The sequence below is a fragment of the Notolabrus celidotus genome, chromosome 3, assembly GCF_009762535.1.
Source record: "Notolabrus celidotus isolate fNotCel1 chromosome 3, fNotCel1.pri, whole genome shotgun sequence".
NCBI classification, from domain to species: domain Eukaryota; kingdom Metazoa; phylum Chordata; class Actinopteri; order Labriformes; family Labridae; genus Notolabrus; species Notolabrus celidotus.
The window spans coordinates 22,672,248-22,695,852 of NC_048274.1; the positions used below are offsets into that span (position 1 = coordinate 22,672,248).

General features: G+C 40.2%; 2 protein-coding genes across 2 annotated transcripts in view; one reads left to right on the top strand and one right to left on the bottom strand.

The window, feature by feature from the left end:
* Positions 1–273: 273 nt before the first annotated feature.
* On the bottom strand, positions 274–7,069 carry rcn1 (reticulocalbin 1, EF-hand calcium binding domain). Its single transcript, XM_034680951.1, has 6 exons — positions 6,552–7,069; positions 5,589–5,782; positions 5,321–5,499; positions 2,911–2,971; positions 1,809–2,008; positions 274–1,502 (listed from the first exon to the last, which is right to left on the bottom strand). The coding sequence occupies exons 1-6, from the start codon at positions 6,770–6,772 to the stop codon at positions 1,395–1,397; spliced, it is 963 nt and encodes a 320-aa protein (XP_034536842.1). The 5' UTR covers positions 6,773–7,069; the 3' UTR covers positions 274–1,394.
* pax6b (paired box 6b) overlaps positions 6,865–23,605 on the top strand; it is a 41,724-nt gene continuing 24,983 nt past the window's right edge. Inside the window, exon 1 of the mRNA XM_034680947.1 lies at positions 6,865–7,397. The gene's annotated coding sequence lies outside the window, so the exon portion shown is untranslated. The remainder of the gene's footprint in view (positions 7,398–23,605) is intronic.

Consider the following 23,605-nt stretch of genomic DNA (forward strand, 5'->3'; position numbering starts at 1 on the left):
ACAAAAACAGTAGCTAGTAACACAAGCAGCATTCACTTCAGCAAGTTACACTTAAATAAAGCTGGTGCTAAGCTAATCAACTGCTGGCAGTTATTTGTTTCTGCTCTGATTCTCAGCAAGAAAGATAATAAGTACGATCTAAAACACAGAACAATTCTTTAATCCTTGTTTTTAACCTTCAATAACAACTGTTAAACATGAGGTAGTTTTATATTATGCTTTCTAGTTTCGTAACATAACGATTCTAAATGTTAAATGATGATGCTGCGGAGCTAAACAAACCAAATACACAAACCTTTATTTATTTTGAGACAATTCATGAGCATCTGCAGTGATGAAATAAAAACAGGTTGAAGCATTTGTGCTCATGTGTGACAGATTCAGATAAAAAGGAGGACCACATTTGATAAAAGAGTATTTCAGATGTGCAATAACACCAGGCTGTAATATTCAATGTTTAACAGAGCAAATGTAATTCAACACATGCAATACAAGAGAAGACCTCAGACTTATGCAACTAGATGCTCTCATTTGAGATGACCCAAGAAAACTCTTCTATTTTATTTTGTGTATCAACCTATAAAATACTCAAAAAGATTTAATTAAATTAAACAGTCGTAAACAGTAAAGCTCAGATAAAACGTCAGTAAAAGTCAATCAAAATTAAGATGGAGCTAACTCAAATAAAGCAATAAATACATGTCAAACTAAGTGTAACAAACTAAAAAGTTCACAGGCACAAAAAACCAAGGCGTGCAAAAACCGTGCCAATAAACATCTTTTAATTAACAATTCTTAAAGCACTTAACTAAAAAATGTAACAAAAAGAACATTAAAATCATTTGGCAAGGCAAACTGTAAACAAATAATCAGTTGGTGTCTTGATGAAAGAACAAAAACCTAGTTTTACATGAATTTATCTCAAAGTTCAACATGTTTGATAAATAAATAAAATCAGAATAAAATGTATTTTTCTGCGCTGTAGTTTCACATTTACATTACTATCAAAAACTGTTCCTGTATATCACATAAAGCTCAGCATTCAACTTAATTTTATTCAAGACTATGTACACAGATCTCTGAGGCAGCAGAGCCGGCGACGCGGCTGGAAGGCACCATCGATGGAAAGTAGAGTCCACTCGGCCTGACTTTGCTCCTGAATGTCAGAAACAAAACCGAGATGGACTCTTTAGTGTTAATGGTGGGACCAACACTCATCCTTCCTCTGGTTTGTTCTCTACAGTGTTTGCTTAAACAATCCCTCACACTGACATCTGTCCCGGGTCGCACGAGGAGAGGATGGAGTGGTGGTTGTAGTGATGCTTGGAATAGGTGAATCTGTCTGTAAACACAGATTTGTTCAACAGTCATTCTCACACATGTGCACGGAGAGCTCAGAGCTCATCGTGGTTCTTGGTGAGGTCCTCTCCGTAGTTGGTGGCCTGACTTCCTACAAACATGTTCCAGTTTTCAAGGATCTCCTCTTTGGTCAGCATCTGGTCCTGAGATGGGAAGACAAGGGAATTTAATATAATTTAATCCTTATGTTCACAGCTTTAGTTTTGTCTGGTTAGTTTTTTTTTTTTAACTGTAAGAGAGTAAAAACATACAAGATAAATATATTTTACAAACTACTTTCAAAGCAGATATGTTCTAACACAAAGGGCTTGATCAATGAATAGAAGCTATCTTCAATAAAAAAAAGTTCACAGAGAAAAAAAAACTATAACACTGAAGTGTTTACAAGGTCTTATAACCCAAGATGACAAATATAGATCTTATACATGTCGTTGCACATGAAACAGTACCTTGTCCTGGTCAGACTCATAAACCAGGTGTCTGGCTTCGGCCATAGCATGGTCGTAGTCCTGTGGCATAATCCAATGGCGGATCTCATCCTGGTCCATCTTACCATCTTTGTTCAAGTCTCTGAAATCAGAAAACTGTTCTCGCTCAGTCTTGACCCAGTCTGGCTCAGGACCCCCGTCCTCGTGAGCAAACATGTCGGCTAAAAGGTGGGAAATAATGAGAGGAATGAAAATTTGAAAATGGGCCCCATGGAAGTAGATGCTTGCAGTTAAGGAACAATAATACTCTCAGGTAAGCTTTTTCTTGATTTTCCTCTCAACAGGACCAATTGTTTCAACGGCAACAAACATGACTGATTCATTCATCAGGTCAACAGAAATATCTAGAGACAAGTCAGTTGCAGCAGCACCTACACGGCCCTGAAAATTAGGGTGAAATCAGTTTAGTCGAACTTCCAAGAGCTCGGGACAAATTTGAAATACCTACAAGTGTTCACAAAATATAAAGAGATGTAGGGTAAAGCAAATGTCCCTGCTCAGCAATGTCAAACCAGATATTAATTGAGTGTAATTGGAGAGTTTTAACTACTTCACAGACATTGTTAGAGCTTCTTCATCCAAAATTACGCAACAACAACGTGCTTTTATTTTTTACAAGCTTGGCTTTTTAAATGCACTTTTGGCACAAATCCCCCAAAAGCAATAAATTAGTCATGATTATTTGAAGAACTCCACCACCGGAGTGCTGCAAGGACAGGAAGGTTTTCATTTCTATTTGAGAATGTGGACTAACTGAACAGTCTTCCCCTGGGCTGCACTGCTGAATGCAGGCTATTTGACAGAATGGCACTAAAACTAGACTCTTCCCAGTAGAGCAGCTTTCAAGCAAGGGTGAGGAGAACTACAAAGTGTTGCTGAAGTGTTGACTAATGCATCATATTGTATTTTCATTTACGATATCTCAATCCTAAATAGAACATTACCGAGCCAGTTTGAATCTTTAATGTTGCTGTGATCACTTCTAGTATCACTGATTCATTTAATGTGTTTAAAACATCATCAAAGCGGATTTAATTACTTTAAATTAGTTGCTTTTACTTACCAATATACTCATCTTCATCCACATGTCCGTCGCTGTTCTTGTCAATGTCCTCCAGGGTTTCCTGCAATCACAATGAGTTTATGATGTCATTAAAGGGGGGACACAGGGGTCAACAATGCTGGGACTTTCACTCTGAGTAATAAAAGAGAAACTTGTCGCCCCAGGCATGAAGAGTGGACGTATGAGGGTTAGCTTACAGTCAAGCTGACACACACATTATATGATTCCCTACTGAAGAGAGACAAACCCATAATCTAAACATCTTTCAGAAAATATTTACTGAAACACAGCTTTTAAAGCCTTGGTCGTGCACATCCTGGACCCAGCAGAGTGTGAATTTGACTAAATGGTTACTTAAAGGCTTGCCGTGTGAGTTGATCATTAGATAAAAACCACACATGTACAGTAAGTGAAATGCATCTGGGTCATATCACATGCATGCATCTACACAGATTCAATCACTGCATGCATCCTTTCCTGCAGGTGAGGGCCCTCTCTCTGAGGCCTGCTGAATGATTGATAACCATGTAGCTTCTGTGGTCTAATAGCTGACTTTTAATAAAGAAGAGCATTCATCCAGTGTCTATACCCACTTAACCTGCAAAAGGTTGCATGTCAGCCAGCAAGAAGAGATATTCATTAAAAATATAAAACCTATGGACAGTTATAGATCTCTGTACCACTAGCAGTGTGACAGAGGTCCTGTACATTTTGTAGGCATCGTGTTCATCCATTCAAGAGTGCATATAGAAGAGTTCAGAGCATACATTTCTTTTAAAAGCATGCTACAATTTATTCTCCAGCTTTGTTGAATGCTTAATTCTGATTGGCTAATCAAGGCATATAACAGTCTGTTATTTCACAATAGTGAACTGTTGCGGTGATTAACAGATCCTAGTCTCGAAAGCATTCTATTTTTTAGAAGAGGCATTAAACACACTGTTTAATCAATACAAACATGACAATAGATTTCTTCATAAATTCATTGTGTAAAAATTAAGGGTACTGTACAGCAATGATGGAGTTAATTTCCCCTGTAGGATAATGTACAGGGCAGATAAATCCCTTCCAGGTGATACAAGACCATTCCACTTCACTTATCGGCCAGCAGCCTGTCAGGTGTCTTTTTTAGTGATGCACATTAACCCTTACAAAGAATACTACACAATAGAATTTGATATGTTACATTTGGTGGATTGACAACCTGTGACATGTTTACTCTTGTTGCACTATGCCTGCAAGACATACATCATCTGAATCCCACACTATAAAACCAGGAATGCAACAGCATCTAAGCTAATGTCTAACCTATAACTATGTTACAGACTCTGTGGAGACGTAGGGGTAAACTGTGCTAATGTTCTCTGGAGCTTCACTGCACCACAGTCTTTCTGAAACACATTCAACCATTGAAAAGATGACAAAGGATGTGCCATGCCAAACAGCTGAGCTAAGATGTACCTGGGGGTTGCTTCCTTCTTATGTATGAGTAACCCTCTTTCACAAGAACTTTGTTATTGTTTAAGAAATGTTTTCAATGGAAGAGCTATGTTTCAAAATAGTCAAATATTTTTGACTGAGATGGGAATAAGTTGCTGATTAAAATAATCAAAGTGTGCCTAGTAATGCAAGTGTTGACGGGAATATAGTGAAGGGGCCGAAGGAACATTTACAATTGCAACAGTCCAGTGTTGTCTTCAGGCCTCATCCGTTAACTGCATTCATTTCCTCTCGCCTGTAAAGTGTTTCTTTCTTTGTGGCATTTGTCCTCACGTAGACCATGAATGGGTCATGGCAGCATGGATGTGAGAGATCTGTTATAAAAAAGGGGGGGCTAACCCCCTAATATGTGAGAAAATGCACTTCAATCAGTCCCAGGCCAGACTCACCACAATCACTGAGGACCCTTGGCTGAACAGGTCTTCGGTTACATCCGGTGACATCATAAAAATGAGATATTAATAATTAACTTTGTCAAATGGGTAGTACAACTTTTATGAACAGAGCGGCATAGTGCATTGCCGCTAACATTTGCCACGCAACTGTTCCATGAAGCCAAATTTATATTTAAAGATTGAGTCTTAAATGGGACAGTCAGTCTCATCCCACTGGACCTGTTCTAAAAAATACTGAAACTCAATGATTTCCTGGCCAAGTTAAAATTTCATTAGGGAGCTATCCAAGTGTAGCACAAGTCTCCTTGTTAGCCATCAGATTGATGAAAGAGAAGTCAGAAATACTCTCGGAAGTAATGATATTTCTCAGTTGTGAGACAGATCACTAAACTTTATATCTAGACATATTTGTGTACCCTCCCAATCCACACTGTGTGTGATAAAAAACAGACAGGCTTTACTATCCTGCCTCTTTCTAATCATACTTAATGACCATGTGATTATGGAGGGCTTACCAAAACCACAATATCCTTCATGTGATCAAACTCCTCAGGGTGGAGAAAGGATGTGAACTCTTCTCTATCTGCTGCAAAGTCCCCATCCAGATCAGCAGTTTTAAACCTCCTCTCGTCACGAGGGAGCATCTTCTTGAAGTTGAACTGGTCTGTTGCGTCCTGAAACTCCTCTGGGTTTGCTACATAAGGGAATTAAAACCATGTTACACTTTAATACTGTGTTCCAGGAAAAAAAATGTAAGACCTATTGTGCCAGAAACACACATACCTAGGTAGTATCCATATGTGGCTTGCTTGTACTCATCCCATGAAATTTTGTTGTCCTTGTTCAGGTCATAATCTGACCACACCTTTGCTACATTCTCATACACGTAACGCTTCTGGACACGTTTGATCCATGTCTTAAGTTCTGCAGTGGTGATGTAGCCGTCAGCATTGCCGTCTATCCGATCAACTATTTTACTACAAAAGGAAGAGAAAAAAGACAGGCAGCATATTAGAATTTGTACTTTTAGTGCTCAAAAAAGAGGAGAAATGGCACATATATGAGTTCAAAAAACACTGACACACTTTGGTTATCAGCGTTGAGGAGATAAAAGCATATATGAGGAATAGTTTTTAGTCTAAAGAACTTGGTTTCGGTGTGAAGTCTTCATTATGAGGGGGAGGCAAAGCCATTTAAGAGAAGATGCAGAATGTGTGTAGCTGTGTTGTATTCTGAGAGCTGGGTTGCCACGTTGTGATGTTACAGGGGTCCCTCCCACTCTCTGCACCATCACAGGAAATAGGTTTTTCTTCATGTCCTACATGGTGCCAACTTGTCATCCAAACAGAACCACGTAGCACATGACGTGTACTGCAGAAAGTGACAGTAGATGTATCTGCTCCCACACAACTTTTACTCAAACTCCATCGCCTACGAATGCTACTTTAATGACGATGTATAATTAAGATTTCGGCTCGGCAATTATCTCTATACGAGTGTGTGCGAACAGTTGTAATGCACCACAGTTTCATCCAGCCTTGTAGACTCGCTTGCTTGCACGTCTTTCTCAGGCATTTGTTAAATTTTAATGCGCTCAGCCTGCACAGTTACACGCAACAGACTCTCCAAGAGGAGTGAGTGTGTGTGATTCACTCCACCCTGCAACATGTGACAACAACATCAAGTCTTCCCAAAGATAACAATATAATTCCGGCCATGCTTAAGGTTGATAGAGGTTTGTCTCACCCCAGTCTGTCTTTGCTCTCCTCTGGTGTGAGCTGATCAAATGTCCTGGCCTCCTCTTTGCCCAGAAAGGCCTCATGGTCGAACTGGTAGCTGTTATTGTCTTCGTGGCCCGGCCTGCTCAGATCTGGTTCATGATGGACTCTGTCTTTCCTTAACGTAGGCTTACTCTGCACCACAGAAGCGCACAGGAGCACGGCACACACGAAGCCAAGGACGTCCATCAGGAGGTGGAGGGAAAGGTGAGACCACAGCAAGTTATCTCCAGACAGGCCTGTTGGCTTTACAATGAAGCAAGAACAAGCGACACAATGTAGCCACTTCCCCGCTTCTGCCGGACACAAAGCGGATTATCGCTCTTCCTGTAACCCTCTGTTACAGCTACATCCGGTCAAAAAACCTAGAAAGGAGCACCTCAGGTCTATTGAGCGAATCTACTATCCTCACTCACACGAATTTTGGGAATCCTGTATCCTTTCCCTGAGAAAGGGATGCAACCAAACAGGGGTTTTCTGCCGCCTTACGTACAACCAATCAGAGTGTTCGATTCACGCCGGGCCCGCCCTCTTCCAGTACAACGAAGCCACCTATTGGTTACCGGCTTGTCGGTAACTTGAGAGGGATTCAGGCGCCACGTAGCAAGCTGACGCTCAAACTCAGCCCGCCGAGGAGTCACTACTGTGGATCTGACACAATAAGTGAGTTGTGAAGCAAGATAACAATTTTGAAGGAAATTGTTGCTGCTCCACAATCTGCAGAGCTACTTCAGTAGCACAACAGTGTTTCCGCTTGTACCAACATGCACCCAACACGACAGCGTGGCTGTACGGGAATGTGTGGAGTCTACAGGTATGTTCATGTGGAGACAGAAAAGTGTCCCTTGCTTTAATTCACGCGCAAAACATTTCCCATTCAGAGTCATGTCTGCTGTAGTTTATTATAAGCAAACAAACAAGGATGTATTTGAGGTCTGTGGCCTGGTCACTATGTGTTTGGCAGTTTCTCTTGACAGTAACTTAGATGCTACAGTGCTGATCTGCACTCAGCACATTTTACAAGCAGAGGTAGAGCCAAATCAGGGTTCCCACGCGTCCTGGAAAACCTGGAAAACAGTTGACCAGTTTTCCAGTACTGGAAAACACCTGGAAAATGGGAGAAAAAGTAAAATGTCCTGGAAAATCACAGATTGTCCTGGAAAATTATTCCAACATGACTGCGTGCGACCTGACAAGGTTAGAAAAACACATCCCCATTCAACATTTGTGGCCATTTTTGTCATTCAGTTCTATTTAGGTCAATTTATGCACTGATCCTCTGATTATTATTATTATTTATTTATTTCAGTAAGGCTCCTTCCAGATTCCTTTGCTGGCTCTATTGTTTTTTACTTAGCTAATTTTATATTTTTTGAGAAAAGAGAAAGCTGAGATGAGAGTTGGCCATCATTGTTACTTGGTTGCACTAATAAAGTGAAGTGCTGTACATCTGTGTTTGCATTGTTCTATAATTTAATTAATTAATTAATTTGCCATACTTTTTGAGCATGTAAGATGATTTCATGGATAGCCATAGACTGCACGTCTTTCAATGTAGACCTCCACTGAGAGGAACATATTAGACTATTTAGGAACTAAATTAGGAACTCTATTTAGACTGTCATACCAGCTTGATCACTGAAAATGTCCTGGAAAGTGATCTCTGGTAAAGAGTGGGAACCCTGCAAATGTTTGTTTGCAGAGTATGAGATTAGCTTTATTGATCATAACAACATGTATGAGGCCTATTTAGAATTAGAAACTGCAGGAAAATCTTCACAAAGTGCATGTAAGGTCACAGCTGTATGGAAGTCCCAAGGGTCATGCATCCATACATTTTATAAAGACTATGTTGCAATTTTGTTTTCATTCCACCATTTAGAGACAGATAAATGAAAAGAAAGTAGATGGTGAAAATCCAGAGGCACATGCAACCACAATTTAATGAAGAGTAACATATCTGATAACCAAGCGGCAACCTCCAAGCTCAAACTATGAAGCCCATGCGGAAGTGTTATTAACTGCAATTCATTGAGAATCCACTTGAGGCTGGCTGCAGAAACACCGGAAACCACATACACACCAATTCAAAAATCTTTGCAGCATTAATAAACATGTTTACAGCCTGGTTCAAAAAACAGCTTGGCTCTACGTAGCTAATTTCTCTATCGGCACACACTGTACGGGGGGTGAATTTTTTTCTAAACCGATGGTTCAGAAGATATTAAGATTACGAGTTTTTGCCCAAATAAGGACATGACTGACTTGACTCCCGGATGGGAACACGTAGCTGTTGACTAGGAGGCTCAAACTCCGCCTCTTTACGTCACACTATGGTTGAGATCCGCATTTCCAATATGGCTGCCACCGTCGTTTGGCTTCAAAACAGCGCTCAGGAACAGATGGGTGACGTCACGGATACTACGTCCATTATTTATATAGTCTATGGTGACAACCAGTAGCCAACAGCTAACATTAGCGTTTGACCACTTCTAAAATATTACTGATTGATATTGTTTCACTATATGATAGAAAAGGTATTACTTCTTGCATTTTAAATCACAGTTTGTCATGTTATTCAAAACACCCAAATTAAGGAGTAGTTTCCACAAAGAATAGAGCCTTAATGTGAGGTCACACCCCAGTCAGCTGTGGTGACTGATGGGGCGAGCCGCCTTACTGTGCAGCCTCCGCTGATCAATAGGGTGATAGGACTTCTGCTGCCTTATGCACTATTCTACAGTGATTTCTATTGGTAAAATACAATTTAGCCATTGGAGGAAGGACTTGCTGTTTCATGGGCTGTCGGGTAGAAGTTGGTCTCTGTATAATCCGCTTTCTTTGAGACTACTTTTCAGCATGATTAGTCCAAAAGGAGCATGAAACACTGTGACACATAATCCTTCACTTCCCGTGGCCTCATAATATGGCGTTTTAGACTTGTTCTGACCCAAACTACACTCAATTTCAAGTTCCTTCTAACCACATACAAAGCTCTGCATAGTCTCGACCCCAGTTACATTTCCGAACTCCTCCTCCCTTATTCCACCCCTCATCCACTCAGATCAGCTAATCTCGGCCTTCTATCCATCCCCCGCTCTAACTCTAACTAAAACAAAAGGTGTTAGGAGGGTCGGAGAGGGGTATAAAGCACATTTAATCTAACAACTAAATGTTAATTTAAAACATTAAAAAATATATATTAGATATTTTCTATACCTACCTCTAGGTATGCTTAGGTAACATGAGTGACAGAGCTGAGCAGAATGGCATCTGAATATAGTGACTAAAGGTTTGGTTGAGTTATAGTTTATTTAATTTCCATTATGAAATAAATTATTTGAAAAAAAACATGTATTAGTGGTGAAAACATAGAGATGGCCGGGGCCTGCGTCACGTTCACTCTTTTAACTGTTTGCATCAACAAAAGCTGCAACAGCACATCAGAGAGAACCTTCATTCTCCTACAGTATTTTATCTGCTGTGTTTACATTTTCAACATGTCAGGCGCTGCAAACTGGGCTTCTAGCATTTAATTTCACCAGACAGTGACATCTGCCTTAACACAACACAGCTTCATCTTATTCAACGCAAATGTATTTTTATTATTTGAGTCCTAGGAGTCGGGCGATCATGTTATATGGTTGTTAAGTACATCACCTGTGATGAACTGATAAGAATTTAGCTACTGAGCAAGTCTTTGTCACGGCAAAGAGCATGGCTGGAATAATCACTGTTTTGTAATTGTTTTTAAGAATTCATGTCATGTGATACTGGGGAGGGGGTTTGACATAGTTCTAAGTCAGAGGGAGAGTTCAAAGGAAATATTTACCTGATACCTTACAATGACCCCAAAAGAACAATGTGGAAACATTTTTCAGTGTAGCGTGTACACAGTATTGCTTGATTCCTCAGAGCTGAGGAAAGAAAGAGTTGTACTGATACATCAGACAAACACATTTCCCAACACTAGCTTAAGGCTACAGAAGGTGTATGTAAAGAGAAATCCAGTTTGTTAGCGGTAGTGTGAAGCTTTTTGTTAACTTCATGCTTCGGGACGTAATGTTTTGAGAAAGACACACAAAGAGTTTGCATGGTTGGGAGGATGTGATGATCATATCTACAAGGAAAAGACTAGAAGAATCACATTACTCCGACTCATCTCAACACACTGTAATGTGGAGGAGCAGACTCTGTACCCTGGAAACAACTTGCTGACACTGCCATGCCTAATCCTCATTTGTGGGCAGGAGAAACATGTACTTTGCCATTCATCAGTAGCATAATAAGCCAGCACATGGCACTTTGCTGTTTTGCATAAAGAGTACACCCCAGTTTATGATTATAAAGGGGCCCTGGGGCTAACTAGTCTCTTTATTCAATTAATGAATAGTTAATGTATTTAAATTAGTCCTGCCTGGTCAATTTGAATCAGAATGTTGCAAAGACATGAGGAAACATAAATGTGTGGGTTTTTTTCAGCAAGATACTCCCCAAAAATATAAAATAAGTGTTTGAATCTGCATGAATTCTAAAAATGTGTGTGTCTATATACATACATTTACATACAGTTATATATATGGCTTGAAAATCGAATCTCGCAAAATCGAAATCTTTGACGGTTTTATTATCTTAATACCAGATCACGGCCGACATTTTTGGGGTTCAGTCTGTATGCTGAAGGTTATTTAGAAGTCACGATAAGACAATAGTATCGTGGATGAACAAATTCAGGCATTAATATGTTGGAGAGAGGAAGTAGATGGGAAATGTGGCTTTCAACATGAATATTTCACTGAGGAATAGAGAAGGGAGGGGGCTGCAGCAGCTACAGGGGTGTTCAGTTAACCATAAGATTACACACATTGCAGAAGGCATTTGGTTAATGTAATTAAGAAAACCCTATGGTGGGAGACACAGAGCATTAGTGTCCAGCATGTACAGTTGTGTTGCGGCCACTTCCCACCCCCACACACAGCCTGTATTTATCTAATTTTCTAATACTTTATGTTTTTCCCCAAATATTTGTCAAGAAGGCGATTATGAATTATGTATTTATTCATTTAATAAAGTTAATCATCAAAATGAATCAACAAAATGTTATACAATACAGCAAAAAGTAGAAAAAATCAGTATCAAAACATGACACAATGTATGTCTCTTTTAAGGATAAAAACAAACTGTTTCAATCATTTGTTACACAATTTTAATAAAAAAAAAGGTCATCTTGGGGCTGTTGAGTGAGAATTATGCCACAGTCTGATGTTTCCAAGGCTCTTTCTCTGCTTTATGCTGTTATATATGAGATTGTTGCTAAGGAATCTAACCAAGTGAGATAAGTTCTCAGCTACAGCTGCAGCTTGGCACAAAAGGCCACACGAGTTCATCTTCCTGTTTAGTTAAAGCTATTCCGTTTCAACTCTGAAGGACAGCAGTTATGAAAACAATTCAAACTTGTTAAATAATGCAATACAACACAACGTAAGGGTCATTTAAGAAAGACAAGATCAGATCTGTGATGACATTGCAGTAAATTATAGTGAGATCTAGTTCAATGAAAAATGTCTGATTCAAGCAGAGATGCAAATTGAAGTTAAACAGCAGAAAATAAAGAATGAATTTATTTGATACAATGATGACTTCACACTATTATCAAGTACAAATGTTAAACATTTGTTGAGTTCAGCATCTAATATACATATAGTTTTGGACTGCGCTTAAAATTTAACGTGTAATGCTTATGATCTCCAATTCACTGATATTACCCAGCTCTCCTACTCATCACCCACCTGTGTTAAATACTTGATTCTGATTGGTCAAAACCACAGAACAAGTTATAATTCTGAATGGTAAAACTGATATTAGGGACAACATGTTTTATCAACTCAGTCTACTTAAAGGAGTGGGGTACATTTATAAAATCTATGATTTCACCCCTTCCTGTTGACAATGTGGAAAAATGTTAGTTTCCATGGTTGATTTTTTAAAATATTACTCTCAGTTTACCTGGACAGCATTTAAGATGTAGATTCTTGGTTAATGGCTAAATAGTGAAGAAAAGAAAAAAAAACAAACAAGAAAAGGATAACACTGCAGAAAGTAGCAAGAGATGTTGAAACTCTATGAGTGAAAGAGACGTCACCAACGACACAAAGCAACCTCAAACTGCAACAGGGTTCGGACTCTGGTAGTGTTAACGGACAGGTTGAGTGAAAAGAGAAACAAACAAACGCAAACAGAAAAGTTACAGAGAAGAAGACCTTATACAGGTGCAGCTGTTATTTCCTGCATCTGCTGAGGGTGCTGACAGAAAAATCCAAATGTTTAGACGTTACTGTGAATCAAAATGTTGTTAAATGTTAATTCAACCCCTAAATAGGCTTATTGGGATACCGATGCTATGGAAACACTACCAACACTTGAATCTAAGGGACTCATTTTTAGCTACATAACTAAATCATTTTTAATTAATTACTTTGTGTCAGCTTAGTATTATAGTTGGTAGCCAAGTAAAAAGTGTGATACTCTATAGTGAGTGAGTGATTATGTCAAATCCCTTCAGGGGCCTTCACGTTAGGGTCTTGTCTCACCCTCACCTGCTCAATATACAGTACATCCCCCTTACTTGTATAACAGTTATTTCTGATCAAGTGATCTGATTGAATGAGAGGCCTTCTATGAGTGCTAATCAATGCGGAAGTGTTAAAAACTTCAGTTTCTCAAGTGTCCGCTTGAGGTTGGCTCCGGAAGTATTGGAAACCACATACAAACCAATTATAAAAAAACAATCTTTACAGCAGAAATAAATATGTTTACAGCCTGGTACAAAAGACGAGTGTAGTCTGGATAGCTCATTTCTCAATCGGCACACACTGTATGGGGATGAATTTTTTCATAACGCAGCAATTTCGAAGATATTAAGATTACGAGTTTTCCATTATGAGAGGCACAGCTGACTTGATTGACAGGCAGGAACACTGTAGCCGTTGGGTAGGAGGCTCAAGGCCCGCCTTTTTGCGTCACACTAGCTTGACAGAAGTTAGGTTGAGTTCAGCATATCCAATATGGCACCTGCTGACGATTGGCTTCAAAACAGCGGGTCAGAAACAGATGGGTGACGTCATACAGTGTCCATTATTTACACAGTCTATGGTGCTAATACAGAGATCAACATCTCTGGGACGTCCCACGATATTTATCACTGTGACTCAATCTGGTCCTCTGAATAAAGTCTGAACAGTAGACTGTTTGTCTCTGCTATACATCAGACTCTCGCAAAAGACTGATTTCATATGCTACACAATAAATTGAAACATATCAATAGGTGTACATAATACAGAATATTTAGTCTAACCATGGACACTAACAGCGTAGCAAGAGTGCCAGAGAATGTTTGGGTTGTTTGACAACAGTCCAGTTTCAGTAAAGTTTTGAAGTTAGTCGAGCAAAATGTAATGATCTGTTTGTGGTGATTACTGTTCAATATTATTTGCTGCTTGTTGAACTGTTTTAAAAAAAAGCACTCTTAAGGTTGTGTTGTTATGGATCTCAATGTGTCTCAAGTGCTTCTTTGAAGATATGACATAGCATATCCCTTAAGGTATTAAAGTAAAGACAGTAACAGTAGTTTATTCATATAGATCAGTTTAGTTATAGCTACAGATCACTTGCCAATTAACAGTCAATGACTACAAACACTTAAAGCGAGGATCAGATTTAACCAGAGCAGGCCTGCTCCCTCACATCATCCTTTGTCTATTTTTTGTTGTGACCTTTGAAGCTACAGTGACATTGTTGCATAACTTTCTCTCCTGCTTTGTTTTCTTGAAACAATGTTGTTCTTCTAAAGTTCCTCCAATGTTTTCAACCAAGTATTTGGAGTTGCAATATGACGACGGGATTCCCTGAGCCTTCTTCCTCATAAATTTGAGTTTTGTGTCACCTTTTACTACAAGAGTCTTTGTCAGGTTTTAGTTTGGCGTAGGAGTCAAAGCAGAATATTGATAAGGCTGAACAATAACAGGGAATAGAGTCTCTCATCACACAATTACTCCCCACAATTTCCCACTCCCTTGTGAATTTTCATAGTTATAATAACTCACCGCCCCTACTATTCTGGATAGATTAATAAACTTCTCATTGCTGCCACATAGGAGAAAAGAAACCTTTGCTCTGTTTAATGACAACTGTAAAGTGGAGGCAATCATGGGATGCCTCCCATGACATTTCCCCGTTCCTGTCCGCTCCACTTATCTTAGACAAATGGCCGTGCCAGGCTGCTATCGAGATGAAGCGTTTTCCCCGAGTCATTACGTCTGTCACCGGGGCCATTTCCATATTGAAAAATCTGAAACAATAAACGACGCCTGAGCCTTTAATAACTGTGAAGGAATCATATTTGGAAAATTGCATTGAAGCAATAACCTTTTCTCTCTGTAATTAGATGACAGAGAGGTCCTGGTTTTAATTAAGTCAGCAATTTATAGTCTCATAGCCATACCTCAGCGTGCTGATTAGTATAGGAGGGATCACAGAACAGTGTTGGCTCCATTTGAACAGATTTGATCTAGTAATTACTGTGTTATATGGCAAAGGCCGCTGCAAGTCTCAGACTCCAGACTCTGTGGATGCAGCGCTCCATGAAGCATAGCCCTTCTTCCCATCGTTACTCAGGCTGCAAATATGTGGCGAGCAAGTGTCTGTCTGAATAGGTCTTCAAAGGGGGTCATCAACAGAGGACATAATGTTTGAGGAGGCATATTAAGGTGGGATTGTGAATGTGAGGCCCTGTTTGTGTGTATGTGTGTGTGTGCTGAAGGAAGATTTGTTTGGGCATAGCATCATTTAATGCAGCACCTTAATTGATCCCATTGGTCACTGTTAAACGTTAACATTTGCACGAGGGGGCAGAACAGTTAAGGATGCTGTTTTAGTGCTGTGTTAATAAACACAGCAATTTACTGTCAATTTATGTCCTGACAGGTCGTAATGAAGCCCGTGAAAAGAAGATTAGCTGGAGCTGTTACAGCAGCCCGTCTGGGGACCGTCATCACGAGACTGTGGGGACCAGCACTTGTTGTGCAAGCTGGCACCCTCCGGCTCTGTGTGGCCGTCCACATGATTGACATTAATGTCGTGGTTTAAGTAAAGAATGGTAGATTTGTGTGTTTTCTTTTGGGAATATGACATTTATCACCTTATACTGACATGAGTCTATAGGCGATCAGAACAATAGCACATGGAGGACCCCTGACACATCATTAGTGACATCAGACAGATGCTTGTGATCTGTGCCGCTAATTTCATTAGCTTCTCTGGCTAACCATAAGAGTATTATATTGAACTAATTGCCTGTGGGAAAAAAAGAGTGTTGTTCAGATTGTTGTTGCTCTGTCTCTCCTCTCTACTGTATATGTCACTTTTTGTGGCTAAAAACATGTCAAATGTGTTTCATTGTTATCCGTACAGAGTAGTAAGGCAAAGAGGGTCATGTCCAGCAACAAACACAAAGATTCAATAATGCTGTGACATATTACAACACTTCATTAGGAGCAGGATGATCTCTAAAACAAAACAGCATGTTCAATGCACCTGGCAGAGATCAGACTGAAGAACAATGCATGTTGGCTCTATCAGGACCATCCCCAATCCAATAAATGCAAATCCCAGAGGCCTAATGGGAGAATGGGGTTAATTAATCCTAGAGGACATCTCAGATTGAGGAGAGGGGCTCCTCAGCCCCCCAGATCTCCCCTCCATAAAGGTCATATTTCACAATATGAGGGGCAACGCATGTGTTCCTCCTCTGTGGACTCCTCATCCTCTCCCCTCAAAACATCTAATTCGATCTCCCTCCTTCAATCAGTGTAACCATATTGCCTGAGAATAAACCCTGGAACACACTGAGACATTAAGTGCTAATACTTAACAGTGTCCTCAGGCTTTGAATCATCCATAGATCTGTGACAAAGTGCCCTCAGTGGGGATAAAGTCTGGTGCTAACCATCCGCCACTGGCTAAACATCATTTGTGTGCTGACACTAGATGCTAAAGACTGTCTCCGGGCCTTGGCTGCGTGACTGCGGCCTGTGATTTATGGGTCATCATTTGGGTGACATTTTCCTCTGGTGCAACATCCTAGTCAGTTGGCATTACAATACTTTCTTTACACCTTCTCGGCACTGTTTGAGGGAAACTGTGCTCAAGTGTGCGCATGTGCCTTGGACGTCATTTCACAGTCTTTGTGCTATTCCTGCAGGGTGAGGACACTGACTTATAGCAACATGACTTATTTTATGCAATGTTGAGATGTTTTTCTTAATTATCTAATGACCCCTATGAGCACTGAATCAAGAGATCACTGTCAGATTGTTGGAAAAAGTGGCTTGGTAATACTGATACTACTGTTGGGTATCGATGAGTACACCAGTCAAAGCTCTTATCCAGTATCATAGTTTATCAACCAACAAAAATGGTCCGGATTTGAGTCCATTTTTGTGAGAAACTAACAAACAATAACAGTGAGGTGCTAGCAGAAGACTGACAAAACATCAGCAATGAATGATTTGATTTACTTATCTTTTGAATAGTTCTCTAGTCCATACTCTAGACTAGGGAATCAGTATCGAGAAGGACTAAATGGCATCTCAACATCTCTTGTGATAATTAAAACATTGCAAGAGAAATCAAGAATTAATTGGTCATTTCTTCTCGCTTCATCTTCTTCTTCACTGTAGTCATCGGCAAACACCATTCCTTCCTCCTCCATCCAGCAGAATGAGTGGTGGAGGAACATTGTGGAGCATTTTTGGCTACAGAAAGAGTGTCTCCCCTGAGTTGAGGCGCAGCTCCTGTCCCCCTTCTCTCCCTGCAGCTGGAGCTACCAGAGCCAGATGCTACGTAGCCGCACCACCCTCTGTCCCCCCATCTCCCTCTTCCAAGAGGATGGTGCCCAGAGAGGAGGATGACAAACGCCTCTGCCTCCGCTTACTGACGGATTTGGACGACCTGACTCCAGCCCCGCACTGTTCCAACCGCCAGCACAAGATGTTGACTTAATGGAAGGGGGTTTGGCTGCGGTTTGGCCCATATGTGTTTGTATTGGGAAAATATGGCAGGGCGGCGTGTCTATGTATCTGTGTATTCAATGAGATTGTGTGTGTTTGTGTGCAAGTGTGTGTGTCTCCACCTAGCCCAGACTGCCTACATCCATCATGCCATGGCACTCTGGCAGAGAGTGGGACTCAGACAGCTTCACTAACACACGGTCAGTTAAATTGCCTGTTAAATTGTCCTGCTTCGTGGCTATCTTAGGTGTAGATAAAAACACTGCACTTAAAGCCTGCACTTAAAGGCAGAAATTGTCAAGTAAATGCCAGCCTCCCTCCATGCATAGAGAGAAGAAGAGAGGAAGAGATGGAGAGAGAGAGAGAGAGAGGGAGGAAGAGACAGATATCCTCTGAGGGAAACACATTTTCAATTCAAGACAAAAATCTATGGCACAAACAAACAGGGTAATTTATGTGCATTTATTGTAGATGCCACAACAGTTAGCTTATTTTAGAGTTATCTCCCAGCAAAACATCAACAATCTGTATATTGTACATGGTTGCTACTTAAACTCTGATATTGTGACCTACAGGATCTTACATGTATAATAAGCCAGAAGAGCTCATTGTGATCAACTTATGCATGTGCAGCCAAACCCATATAGCTCTTAATCAACCTTCCCTAGGATGAATAAAAAACTGTCTCAATTCAATACATTTGACATTTATCTCCATGCACCCAGATGGAAAATTAAGTCTCATTCTTTTAACATCACTGAGATATTAAAGATAATTGCCTGCATCATACTTGTGTACCTGGAGCAGAGAGCTGCACAGGACTGCTCTCCTGAAACAGGGCTTTGGTTTTACAGACATAGGTGGTTCAGTTGTAGTTGCTGGTTAGGTTTGAATGTAAAGAAAACGAAATTGATCTTAGGTATGAGATCTTGTAAGTGCCTCACATTATTATAGAATTTGAGGATTTGTTACAGATCTAAAAGTGAACCTAACGTTTATCTGAACTACATTACTGTAGTTCAGTCATCCTGTGGTGGCTGTTATGGAATCAGAGTTTTCTACAAATCACTTTTTTTATTCTAAAATCTTTCCTAGCTTTTGCTTTGCTCCTTAAAACGACCCAAACATTCAAAAAAACAACCTCTCTGTGTATTCAAATGAATTTTTAAAAGCTAATAGTGATGAATTATTAACAGTAGTTATATATTAATGCTTCCTAAAATTACTTTATTATTTAATGGATCATGAGAATTGTGATTCATGTACACAGCTGGTGTGGAACTACCTGACTCTAAAGAGTTACAAGTCTGCACACAAGGCTGCTTTGATTTAATCTTCTTTGTCTGAAATATTCAAAACACATTCATATGCACCGATTGTATTTAGAAAGATTTGTGTCAATCATTGACGTATCTTTATTTTCTTAGATAGTATGTTTAATTTTACATCATGTTGGAGGCCATGTACAAACATTTTAGCAGTATCATAACTTGATAAGCAGGTGGGTACTGCAAGAAACTCAAATCTATCATTTGATGAACCACAAAACTACATACATATACTCACTGCAACAATAAACTGTAAATTGACTGACTGTAGAAGAATATAGATTATACATAAATTAATAAAGATTAGCTATAATCCTATGTCCTCAAAATCAGTAGTCTCTACTGACCCTCATTCACTTGATGCCAAACTTACACAAACATAACTCACACATGAACAAAACACTCTCATCCTCATTAAATTATTTCCTCAACCCAGTGGCACAAGTGAAAGAAGAGCTAAAGGACTCAACTAGGGAAAGTAACCATTCAGCCAAACGTTTGGTTCACCTAAACAAAAACAGTGCCAGGTCACTTTTGTTCAGCAGAGTGCAAATGAACCCAGCAGCGTGTTTTGAAATTAAACTCAGTCTTCAGCATCGTCACTCTGGGTTTTTTCTAGTCTTTTGGTCGCCGCTAGGGGGCAGAAAAGCTCCATAAGTGGAACCAAGGAGGCTCTGCGCGGCTGACTGAGTGACTGCTGCTGCACACAGAACAAGTTTTCTTCCGTCAGCTATCATCTATTCGTCAGGATTTTAAGATTTAGGCTCGGGTTTGCAATAAGAGCGTCAGATATACTGGATTAGACATTGTTTCTGCTTATATTTGCTCAGTCTGGTGTTAGAAATGCAAGTATTGCTCACCCAGTATGCCGAGAGATGGTGAAACCATAAATAATAATACATGTAGCTATTTGGAAGTCCTGTAAAACTACAAGTTATATTATTCTGATCATTACTTTGTTTTCTGTTTGTCTTAGTTAGATCACAGTGGTTAAAGTGACACATTAGAACTCGTTTCCATGTCTTCCCGATCTGAATTTCTGAGGATTATTGTGTCACAAGGCGTCATTACCTAGTCCTAGTTCTAGACCCATTTCAGGCCTGCCATTTGTTCAGGGAGCACGCGACGAGGTCGAGAAGCCAAAGTGCAACCTTTCTGTGGGCCCTCTCCAGTGGTGGCTGAGCAGCCAGGCTACTTTGCGGGGGATTTTGGCTAAACGTCGGCCCATCTGCTTGCCCATCTGAAGAGAGGCAACTCTTAACTTCCACAATGCAACTTATGGAAGAAGTCCTTGTGTGTGGGAGCGCGCGTGCGTGCGTACAGGCGTGCGTAGGAGGGAAAATTGGATGAGTGGGGACTTATTGAAGAGGATGTGATGAATATTCATAAGTGCACATGGCACAGATTTTTTATGTTTGCATTTGGTATAACGTAGTGGGTGTATGAAAGGTGTACGCATAGAGGGGTGTTCCAGGTGCACCCTTAGGCAGAAAAAATGCAAAAGAATTCCATATATCAACGTTTTTGCAGCTCTGGATAAGTAATCAAGATTTTTTTAAATTTCCTAATGTTTAGTTTTAGTATCTACTCTTAACTATACTTTGGTACCTACACTGAAACACATTTATTTACCTTCTGTCAGTCATGTGCGATTGATTTATGCCATAACTTCTGTTCAAGCGAGAATTGTTCCTGTTTGCAATCAAACCAATTTCTAAATCGTTCAGACAGTTTGAATTAAGAATAATTATTACCTCTGATAATATACAAAAGTTTTCAAATGTTTTTCTCTTTAAAATTAAATCGCGATTCCTTAGACTGGAACAATACAAAACGTGAAACGACAACTTTAAGCGCGAGTTGAACCACGTGTGTACAGTATGTAATGTTGACATAGTCCAGCCCCCGTCGCTCTGTTTGGACCCTCACATGTCGGGCTATAGTGCGCAGGCATCACACTAATGTAGGTTGACCGGGGGGCTTTCTCCTGCGACAAAACCCAAGAGCTGTCCTCAAATCTTTACATGTCAGACAAATATGAAAACAAACACTCGGAGAGCCGCGACCCTGTCACTGAATGGAAATGTCCCTATGGTCTGAATGAGGGGATAAACAGGTCTTTGTAAAGTGCGAAGTATAAACGCAGGCATCTTTACTGTACTCGTCTTGTTATAGGGTTTAATACAGTTAACTCCCCTTTTATGATGTGAAAAAAATTAAGCAATGTTAAATCTGGTGCAAGTTACACGAGAAAATAAATGATTATTTGCGTAAAGATTGTTATTTTTAGTGTTTATTTATATTTTTGATAATCAGTAACCGGTACTTTTAGTTAAACGATCGTTGTGTATTAGATACAACACCTTTGCATTAACGTCTGTGCGCGTCTTGGTTTGTGAGCTCTCTTTTTCTGCACCGACGCAGGAGGAGGGTTGCATCTGTTAGGGTCCAATGTTAGTCTTAATTACTGGCCTTCATGTTCTCCATGGCCCTCAACCGTCTTTAATTAAAACCTTGATTAGGGGGGAGGAGGTCTCGGGCAGGACTATTACCAGATGGGTTTCCAGCAATAATAATAAAGACTTTATCCGCTGCTGCCGCCGCTGCCTGTGCGCCATAAAGCGCACAGCTCTCCGCCCGTCCATATCAAAGCACAGCGAGCAGAAAGAGGCTGTTAATTACGCCGGTAATTACTTGTCTAATTACGGTTCGTTTGTGATTAGATTTAGAAACGTTTCAGGTCTATACAGAGGCTTTCTGTAGCCACTCTGTAGGCTTAACACTGTATAGGCTGGAGTGTAGTGTGTATCCACAGCGGGGTGCTGCTGAATAACCGGCCTGTGAGGGATGGAGTGAATAAGATCAATAGTGAAGCACTGACCCGAAACTTATCTTTATTTTTCTCACAGAAGTCCTCAATGATCTATATGTTCAAGGCACAACAAAGTATCTCCAGAATAAGACACAAACATGTTGTCAAACACTCGTTTCAGTGCTTTCCTCTCGTCCTCTCCTTTTTATTATCTTTTTACACATTCTTACACTTCTCACAAGAGTTCAGTAGTCTTTGCTGAAGAGGTCAGCTGATGTCACATTTTTTAACGACAAGCTTTCTCCTGACCTCTGGGAGCCTCTGGATCCCCAAACAACTCCTGTTTTTGGCGTTAAAATCATTTTGCGGGGGTGACAAAAATAAAAAAAGCTAAATCGATAATGCAACATGACATGTTCAGCAGAACTGCACATTAGCGAGTTAAAATTCGCCACATTATGAATATATCTTGCCAATGGTCTGAAAGTCATAATGAGTGCGCACAGGGACGTCGCCGCTTTTATATTCAAGACAGAGAAAACTTGCAAATAACAATCAGTTCAATTATCCTCAAAATATTTACTCAAGGAAAGGATTTGTCATCCGGATACAGAGAAAGGGGGAAAGAAGGCACGAGAAGTGATTTCTTGCTGCACTGTGCGCGTCCATTTTCCAGACGGTTTGTCGTCGTTATTGCCTGATTTAGTGTGTGTTGTTTTACATCGCCCAGTTATCTGTGTGAGTTCACGTTCAGCGCTGCGTCGCTGCATCCATTTATACACATCACACAGATCTGCTAGGAGTCTGTCACTTTTACTGTTTTATGTTCTGTCTCCTCTGTTGCTTTGAGCTATAGACTTGTTTTCTATCTATCTATCTATCTATCTATCTATCTATCTATCTATCTATCTATCTATCTATCTATCTATCTATCTATCTATCTATCTATCTATCTATCTATCTATCTATCTATCTATCTATCTATCTATCTATCTATCTACATTGTTTTACATTGTGTGCGTTGGCTCTATAATTACCTCTCATCTGTTCTCCTCTACAGCAGGTGCTCCGGCCTCTCTGACCCTGCAACCCCACCCCTCCCCAACGCACACACACTGTCACAGGCCAGGTGATGGCATTAGTAAAATGTGTTTCTTTATTTTTACACGCCCCTCTTGTTCAGCACAGAAAAGGGAGCAGGGCCGGATAATTTCTCTAGGAACGCCCTCCTCACCTGTCAGTCATCGCGCTTTTAGGACCCTGCTTAGGTGAGCATGGATGTGGAGTAATGACTTGTTACATTCATCTTTTTTCAGAGTGATGATCAGATCACGTCATTATATGTTGGTAAAATGTCCGTATTCTCTGCAATAATTCTGTCCTTAGTTTCCCCTGCTTATTTGAACGTAATAATGTCTGACCCACGAAAAAAAGCACGTTGATTCCGGTCACTGTGAGTCAGCTGATTACACAGAGAGCCTCATTATGAGTCAACACGGGAACCAGGGGGGAAGAGCAGATCATCCTGAGTGTTCATAATGTGGAAAAACTAAGCTGTTTACAATCAGAAAAATATTAGATAAATGAATAAATAAACATTATGGAATTAAAAAAAACGGGTCAAAAGTCTTTGGTACAATCCACAGCTCGGAGATAGAGAGTTAAATCCCAAAATCAACCCTGCCCTGGGGATTATGTATCATGACCATAACTACCATACCGTGTGTTGGCGATATCGCGCACCATGAATTACACAGAAGAGTGCACAACCCCAGCGCTCAACGTTATTCACAAAAAAATCAGTCACATCACAGCC

Excerpts from the sequence above, each read along its gene's own strand:
- rcn1 (XM_034680951.1), bottom strand. The coding sequence starts at position 6,772 with ATGGACGTCCTTGGCTTCGTGTGTGCCGTGCTCCTGTGCGCTTCTGTG. Across the intron at positions 5,783-6,551 it reads GAGAGCAAAGACAGACTGGG|TAAAATAGTTGATCGGATAG; the intron begins GTGAGACAAACC and ends TTCCTTTTGTAG. Across the intron at positions 2,009-2,910 it reads GGATGAAGATGAGTATATTG|CCGACATGTTTGCTCACGAG; the intron begins GTAAGTAAAAGC and ends CCCACCTTTTAG.